We start from the raw sequence: 9,128 nt of genomic DNA on the forward strand, positions 1-9,128 counted from the left end.
TCCATTATAAATGTATTTAAATCACTTTGGACCCAGCATGTCCTTAGGTTTTACCCACTCATCAAACTGCTCTGCTGTGAGATAACCAAGTTCAACAGCAGTTTCCTTTAAGGTTGATCCATTTTTGTGTGCTGTCTTGGCAATCTTTGCTGCCTTATCATACCCTGAAGAAAAAAATAAAAAGGTGACATAGGAGTTAGTAGTGAAATTTTGTTTTCTAAAGCAAAAGGTAATCATCATTGTTTATTTGATATTCATGCTATATTAGCCTCATAAGTGACATTTTTTATTTTTAAAAATATTTAACTGGTTAGCTCAATAACTCTCATTTCTTTTATAGAAAAAAACCCTTTCTTTACTTTTCTTAAGAAATACAGACTTAAACACAGCTCACTTTCTGCAACAGGTTCACTCCTAAGTTGAAACTGCCTACTAACTCAGATATTTTCATGGGGGGAAAAAAAGAAATTATAGCACCAAGACATAAAAATACATACCTGGGTATATTTTTCAGACAACATGTTTAACCAGAAATATTACTTTCTAAGGAAGCATTAACAAGCTAAATGTTCCAGTCCTGCAGAAAATACAACATTGCACGACTGGCCACTGTGGTGGCTGGCTCTGCAAGGTGAGAGGAGAAGAGGAGTCCTCTCCCAGGGGGCGGGACAGGCAGGGCTCTGAGGACAGGTGCCTCCAGAGCTGCTGGCAGCGACTCCTGTCTACGTAGCTCTCTGCTGCAATGGCTTCCATTCCCTGGCCTCTTCCCTGACATTACAAGGGGGAGTTTCAGCAGACATAGAGACTTGTACAAAAGATCACATTTGCTTTTTTAAATGAATGAAGGCGGGAGCAGGGTAGGGTAGGGAGCAGGGTAGTTCAGCAAGTTGTCTCAACATAATTTAAAAAAAAGTCAGGAGTCGAAAGCAAGAATGGAAATGAAACCAATGAGGGAGGACAAAAACAAAAACCAAGAAAACGAGATCAGAGGAAGATGAGCAAAGGGAAGAGGCCTGCTGAGGCAATATGATCATCAAGCAGATGTGATGTTACATGTCAGTATGCAATTATTAACCATTTATAAAACAAATTATGGGCATACTTAATTTTATTACTTAACTGAATTTGTGAATGCTAAACATGTTGAAAAGGGCTTTTACTGATGCCATTTACTGAAAGAGCATCTTTCTCAAAGCAGAGTAGCTCTGAGAAAGAATATATTAAACTCTTGGGGTCAATATAATATCCTGCACTTTTATGTTCATGATGACCTTAAAGTCTAAGTATTAATGCTCACCACTTTCTGTTCTCAAGTCCCACATTATTAGCAATCGGCCTGTTACATAATGAGGACACGGAGAACCCATGATTTGGAGAGTTGTGAGGCTTGTGCTCAGTCACCTAGTAAGGTGGTGTTTGCCCATCTTATCCTTGAGTGACCTCTGACCAGCCTTTTTACCTCATATTACATTGATTTCAAGAACGATTTACCAATCATCCAGCCTCAGGAGATAGCTCTATTTTAAAAGTTTTGGCGACAAGTTCTGAAGTGAGGACCTGAGGAAACATTTCTCACAGTAGCCTTTCGGTTCTCCTTTGCATTTTTCCAGTTGAACGCTGATGTACAATAAAATTTTAAATGGATCAAAATATCATTATCAATCTCACTACTACACACACACACACTTATATATTGGGCTTAGAGCAACCTAAGGGAGTCAAATGAGCTCTAACTTTAAAAAAGTAAAATTATAGCTTGATGTGAAACCAGGAATATAAAGTCCGCCTTTGAAAGTTCAGGATTATAGAAAAATGTTTTAAAGCAATAACCATATCATGCCAAATGACTGTATCATAACTTGTTCTAAAATAGGAAATCAAAGAATATGTAAATCTCAATTCAGCCTTAAGGAGAAGGGGGAAAATGGCTTTTAACACGTGATAACACAATGCAATGAATGCCTCAAAACCTACAAAAGTCAAAACAGTCTACTCAATGGGATCACTATGGTCACTCTACAACCCAAAAGTATACGTTTGATTCTACGTAATGAAATATTTATAATTCTGACAAAGGCTTGCAATACAAAGGCATGGTTTTAGATAAAATATTTCCATTTTCCTCCTATTTCCTATAAGCAATGAATACATAACCTTTTCTCTTTGATTTTAATAACTTTTCATTCTTGAAATGAATAAAACAATAAAATCAAAGTATCGTAGAGCATCTGGAGAAGGTAGAAGAATGAATTCATTCCATGCTGCTAATCAGCCAGTGCCACCTAGTGACAGTACCAGCCAAGGGTCTTACAGTTAACCTTCCCTGAGTATCTGCATAGAATATTTAGCATCTGAATGCCATTAAGATTAAAATAAGTTTGAACTTCTACTTCTGAATACAACACATTGTGAATAAAATAAAGCATAATGGATCGAGTTTTTGAAAGAACTATGACACTATAAATGTTATAATTATATATAGTATCTTTTAACAATTTTAAATATTTTAAGAGATTTTACTGAAACAATGTCCAAAAGGAATTTGCTATCCTCAAATACGAATTCAGTATTCTCTTACAAATTTTTCAGCTTTTCTATTTTATATTCAAAATGACATCATTATTCCTTAAACCCTTACTTACCTATGTGAGGATTGAGAGCTGTCACCAACATTAGAGACTCATTCATCAGCTTGTTGATCCTTTCTGTGTTGGCCTGGATGCCCACCACGCAGTTTTCTGTGAAGGAAACTGAAGCATCCCCCAGCAGCCTGGCTGAGTGTAACACATTTTTAATCTTTGAGAGACAGAGAGAAAGAGAGAAATTACTAAGCCTAACATATTATTTGCTGGTTCACAGTAAATACATAATTCAATAAACATATAGCACTCCTACCAATTGTAAGGCTAGTGTTTTATACCCATGAAAACAAACATGAAAGAAATTATAAACATCTGAAGGCACAGAAGTCTAAAAGAGGTGAAAAAGATATAAGTAACTAAAATACAAGATAACCTAGGAGTGTCAGAGATCATAGAGAAAGAGAAATTAATTCCAATTATAGGAACCATGAAGTCCTATTTGATGGAGAGGACTTAGCCAGAGATGGAAGAAGAATCTTCCATGCAGAAGGAAGGGGAGCCATGGTGCAAAGGTTAGAAAAGTTCAGCATTTGTTTGAGGCAATCAGTAAAGTCAGGGCTTCCTAGTTCTCAATGATCACCAGGTTTGTTATGCTTAACAAAACAAATATTCCACAATCACTTTAAAATAACTTTTCATACAGTGTTTAAGACAGTATAAAATCAATTAGTTTGTTTTAGCATCTTTTTTTCTTTTTGGTAACATTTCTGATATATATTAAGATATATCCACATCCTAAACCCTTTGCTCTAAAACCCCAGAGTCTGAAAACTATACTTCCCACAATGGACTCTAATAGAAGGCAAGGAAATTTAAGGTTTAATATGAGACCAATGACTTCATTATAAGGCAAATGTTGACTACCTTAATTTGTTTTATATAAAAGACAAAAAGTAGATTAAAATGGCATTTATTGTTAGCACCTAAATATGCCAGGCAGCTGGTGTTAACTGTTTGGAATCTGATCTGGAAGCAAAATTTTATAGGTCTGAATTCTGCTTTGACCTGTCTTTTTATTTACTACTAGCATATACATTCCATGAGGGGAAAAAAATCTGTCTTGTTCATTGCTCTGTCGCTAGCACCCAGTACAAAGCCTGATAGAGTAGTGCTCAATAAATATTTGGTGAATACACTGAATGAATATACTTAAAATTTGTCATCTGCATATTCTTATCAAACTAAAACTAAACTTTGCATCAGACAGTAAGAGGAAATAAGCCTCTAATATATCTTAGCAATAACATTTTACGCAAATGAAGGGCTCTAAATGATGACAACAGCTCCACTGTCTGGGGAAACTGGACGAAAGATGATTCCACCTTGCTCAATCTTTGTAAAGATGAAAGAAAAAGAACAGTTTTGGTGGACGCGATAATGTTTTCAAGGTATGTGGAGGAGGTAAAACAGGAAGAGAACTGGGGCATAAATGTTGAGGAAATCAAGGATGAAGAATATTTCAAGGAGGGACAGTCAGCATCAGATGTTGGTAAGAAGAACCGTGGGTGTCTTTTGGAGTGAGGAGGCCACTAACGAATGGGAGAGCAATTTAAGCACAAGTGGAGAGGGCTGAGCTGGACTTCAGTGATTACAGTGTAAGTGAAAATGAATATGGGTTATTCTTTCAAGACTGAATTTGAAGAAAGAAGAAAGCAGCAGCATGAGAAAGGAGACAGGGCTGTGGGGGAGAGTTTTTTTTAAACTGGGGCTATTAAAAAAAAAAAAGCAAACCATCAAATCATTTAAGCTAAAAGTCACCTAATTCCTAATATCTAGGTTTATTCCTCTAACATTAATAAATGCTTGATTTGCAATTGCTACTTATGTCATCCAACTTTCTAATATGGAATCTCTACAAATCTTTTTGAAAGACAAAAGCCAAGACAATTAGCTTTCAGTCAAAAAACGTTAAAAATCAAATTTAAAGCTTACCATCATTGGCTTGAAAACATTCAACTCGAAATGTCCATTGCTGCCTCCAACGGTTATAGCGACATGATTCCCCATGACTTGGGCTGCAACCATGGTCATCGCTTCACACTGAGTGGGGTTCACCTTGCCTTCAAGAAAACCACCAGTGACAGAGTCCACATCAAATACACTCATGGTTTCAAGTATCAGTTAAGATTAGAATTTAATCCAAATAATCAGGGAAAGAAGGAGGCCTAATTTCTTTACATAAAGTAATACATTACAATAAAGCAAGGCCCAACCATCAGTGTCGATACGATGAAACAAACCAAGGAAAGGGGAATGGGTAGCCACAACTGAATCATTCAATTGCTAATAAGTAGCCACAACTATACATGAAATATAGTTCTCCACCTGCATGGCTTTTGTTCATTCCATAAATATTTAAGGAACCTGATTTTTTAAAAATTTTTATTCATTTTATTTTTTGTAGAGACAGGTTCTTGCTATGTTGCCCAGGCTGGTCTTGAACTCCTGAGCTCAAGTGATCCTCCGACCCCAGCCTCCCAAATAGCTGGGATTATAGGCACATGCCACTGTGCCCTCTCTAAATATTTATGGAGCCAGGCACTGAATATGCAATGGTGACTAAGAAAGATGCAGGCCCTGCCCTCACAGAACTCGGAGGCTAGGGAGAGAGAACTGGCAATTACAACAGATAAGGGGTAAATCAGAGAAGTGTATGCTGCTATAAAGAACACTTAAAAGAGAGACCCGTCCCCAACACATGGAGGCTTCCCAGAGGAAGCTGATGTTAAGCTGAAATTATCCTGTTCGTCACATGAAACTCTGCCAACACCACCATCCTGGTAATACTCCTCAGATAAGCTCGTGTTTGACCAAATATCCCCGATTCCTCTAACTAGTACAAAGTAACGCACTGGGAAGATTATTTCCTTTATCTGTAACTCCCCACTTTTCCTTTTTCGGCAATCACCTTGGATTTGCAATCAACTAAACTCTTGTCATTTGTCAACATGAAAGACTTTAAAACCAGATCTCTTCTCATTCTACACATGCATAGATTTAAAAGAATTTACAGTCAGGCCTTTCTTTCTCACCATTTAAAAGTTACCTTGTCAGTTTCAAGCCAACCTGCAGAGGCCTTTGGGTATGGCAATTCTGTCATCTGACAGTTGCTAGCTCAACTTTGTTATCTGCTAATATCATCAGCAGGTATTCTCTGCCTTCACCCTCAGTCACCAGTAAAATGGTAAAGGCGCAGAGCCCTTCAACTTGTTACCAAAATATTACTCCAGATTCAAGTCAGCTCATTAGTCACTCCTTAAATGTCACTATTCACCCAGCTACACTGATCCACCAGCACTGTCCCATTGCTCCACTGGAATCAGTGAATATCATGCTCGTCTGTCAAATCAAAATCCAGACTTCTAGTGTCTGTTCACTCTCCTTATCTAACAGGCCCACAACACAATGCAAAAAATCAAATAAGAGGAGTTTGGTATGTCTTATTTTTATTCAACCCATGCTGATCACTTTGCCTAGTATAGAATTCTCTTGGCTTTGGCCTGTGAAAGACAGGATTAGTAGGCATTTTCTAAGGTGGAATCAAAATATATGCTGCTAACTGAGATTCTTTTTTCCTATCTTGTTAGGTGACGTTCTCAGAAATCCTGATTAAAATTGGCCCGTGGACATTCTGTAACAAGTGTGCCCCACGTATCCCCACCCAGCTTTGGGATCATATTAAACGAAAAGAGACATACCATAGCTGAGAACAGCCAAGTTCTAACACCAGCATTTGTTAGCTATGTGATTACCTGGCATGATACTGCTTCCGGGTTCATTTTCAGGCAAGATCAGTTCACCCAGACCCGACCGAGGACCAGAGCCCAGAAAACGAATATCATTTGCGATCTTCATCAGACTGCAAGCAGTGGTGTTCATGGCTCCACTGAGCTCAACCAGAGCATCATGAGCAGCCAGAGCTTCAAATTTATTTGGAGCAGTGACAAAGGGCAACCCTGAAGAAAAGAAAAAAAAATAACCTATATAAGTGAACAGGTAAAAATCAAACATTTTTCTACTATCAGCAAGTTAAACAGAAAGTTCCAATATACAAAAAACAAAAACAGACTAAAAATTTTACCTCAGAAAAAATGTTTAAACCTCAAGCTTTTTTTCCCCTGGCAGATCTAGGGTACAAACGCAATTTTGTTACATAGATATGTTGTATAGTGGTGAAGCCTGGGCTTTTAGCGTACCCATCACCTCAATAGTGTACATTGTACCCCGCAGGTAATTTTTCATCCCTCACCTCCTCCATCCTCCCACCTTTGGAATCTCCAGTGACTATTTTTCCACTCTATATGACCACGCATATCCATAGCTTAGCACCCACTTATAAGCAAGAATATGCGGTATTTGGTTTTTCTGTTCCTGAGTTACTTCACTTAGGATAATGACCTCCAGTTTCATTCAAATTGCTACAAAAGATATTATTATTTCATCCTTTTTTATGACTGAGTACTATTTCATGGCATATATATGCCACAATGTCTTTATCCACTCATCAGTTGATGTACACTTAGGTTTATTCCATACCTTTGCAATTGTGAATTGTCCTGCTATAAACATACAACCACAGGTATCTTTTTGATATAATGACTTCTTTTCCTTTGGGCAGATCCTCAGTAGTGGGATTGCTGAATCAAATGGTAGATCTACTTTTGAGATATTCTTTGAGAAATCTCCATACTGTTTTTCACAGAGGTTACATTAATTTACTCTTTCACAGTGTATAAGCAATCCCTTTCACCACATCCATGCCAACATCTATTGTTTTTTGACTTTTTAACAATGGCCATTCTAACTGGAGTGAGATGGTATATCATTGTGGTTTTAATTTGCATTTCTGTTGATTTGTGATGTTGAACATTTTGTCACATGTTTATTGGCCACTGTATATCTTCTTTTGAAAAATGTCTGTTCACGTTGTTTGCCCACTTTTCAATGGGGTTATTTGTCTTTTTCTTGCTAAGTTGTTTGAGTTCCGTACAGATTCTGGGTAAGTCCTTTGTTGGATGCATAGTTTACAAATACTTTCTCCCATTCTGCAGGTTGTCTATTTATTCTGTTGATTATTTCTTTAGCTGTGCAGAAACTTTTTGGTTTAATTAAGTCCCCTTTATTTATTTTTGTTTTTGTTGCATTTGCTTTTGAGGTTTTAGTCATAAATGCTTTGTCTAGGCCAATGTCCAGAAGAGTTTTTCCTAGGTTTTCTTCTAAAATTTTTATGGTTTCAGGTCTTACATTTATGTCTTTAATCCATATTGAGTTAATTTTCATATACGATAAGAGACAGGGATCCAGGTTCATTCTTCTGCATATGGCTATTCAATTTTCCAAACACCATGTATTGAATAGGGTGTCCTTTCCTCAGTGTATGTTTTTGTCTGCTTTCTGAGATTCAAAGCTTTGTCTATGTCTTGAAGGAATATAAAGAATCTGACACTACATTTAAAGGATGAATTATCAAGTACAATATATATTGAAAGAAAAAATACCATCCTACCGCAAACACACATGTATGATGCCTGACTACTCTTGAGTAAAGATGAAAAGTAGGTAGAATTCACTCTGCTTTCTTCCACATTCCTTCCTTAATACAATTAAAAAAAAAATTTCTTTGTCCATTTTACTCTGTCTCATTCAGTCCACTAGCCAGGGGCCCATAAGATCTCCTGAGAGAAGAAGGATCTATAACGAGTTATAAGTTCTCAGTTGATCTCTCCCATGTTAAAAATTTTAAAGATATACATATTCTAAACCCTACAAATACATTTCTTTTCTAGTAAAATTTGATTAAAAACAAATCAACTAGTAAGCTATAATGTGCAGTGTATAATTATCTCTACCCTAATGCTCTGGTAACATCCACATCTTAATAGGAGACAAGATGAAAACTTGGCCCTAATAATCGTTATCATTATCTAGAGCATAGTACTTCCTCTACTGAAGGAAAGATAGGATTCGAAAAGGTCAATAATTCACAGCATGATACAGGAAAAAAAGAAATTATGCTTGTCTACAACATATTTACCATTCAAATAATTTTTTCAACAATCAGTTGTTTCTGCCTATTTTTAAAATTGCTATTCAAAAGCACTTTAAAGGGGAAATAATTGAATATCACCAGATAGTAAACAAAGTTAACACTGGTAGATTTTCACTGCATGACGTATAAACTCATATATGGAAAACTTTTAAAAAGCAAAAGAATTAACATTACAACTTTGGAAATAGATATAAAACACAAGTTTGACGAGAAAATATTAATTCTTACTTTAAATTCAGAAAAATTCAAGGCAGAAACACCTAGACTAGCATAATGAAAACAAAAAATAATTCATGTGGTCACTAACCTGTGAGTGCAGCCACTTTTGCAGCAACCTTTTCTGCAAAGCCAATTCTAGTATTTAAGCCGGTACCGACAGCGGTGCCTCCAGCTGCAAGCTCATAGATTCTTGGCATAGCAGCTTTTATCCTCGCCAT

General features: G+C 36.7%; 1 protein-coding gene across 2 annotated transcripts in view; it reads right to left on the reverse strand.

Annotated features, from left to right (window-relative positions):
* Nucleotides 1-2: 2 nt before the first annotated feature.
* The window catches only part of FH (fumarate hydratase), a 43,768-nt gene continuing 34,642 nt past the window's right edge, over nucleotides 3-9,128 (reverse strand). The window contains exons 7-11 of one of the 2 annotated variants that reach the window (XM_012644395.1): nucleotides 8,999-9,076; nucleotides 6,395-6,598; nucleotides 4,575-4,702; nucleotides 2,643-2,796; nucleotides 3-164 (exon numbers count right to left, since the gene is read on the reverse strand). In XM_012644395.1, the coding sequence (XP_012499849.1) occupies nucleotides 22-164; nucleotides 2,643-2,796; nucleotides 4,575-4,702; nucleotides 6,395-6,598; nucleotides 8,999-9,076 (707 nt within the window). In that variant the 3' untranslated portion in view covers nucleotides 3-21. Of the gene's footprint in view, nucleotides 165-2,642; nucleotides 2,797-4,574; nucleotides 4,703-6,394; nucleotides 6,599-8,998; nucleotides 9,121-9,128 lie in introns of both variants that reach the window. The other variant, XM_012644394.1, reaches the window with a different exon arrangement.

This window comes from Propithecus coquereli, unplaced genomic scaffold (genome assembly GCF_000956105.1).
Source record: "Propithecus coquereli isolate 6110/MARCELLA unplaced genomic scaffold, Pcoq_1.0 Scaffold210, whole genome shotgun sequence".
In the NCBI taxonomy this organism is placed as follows: domain Eukaryota; kingdom Metazoa; phylum Chordata; class Mammalia; order Primates; family Indriidae; genus Propithecus; species Propithecus coquereli.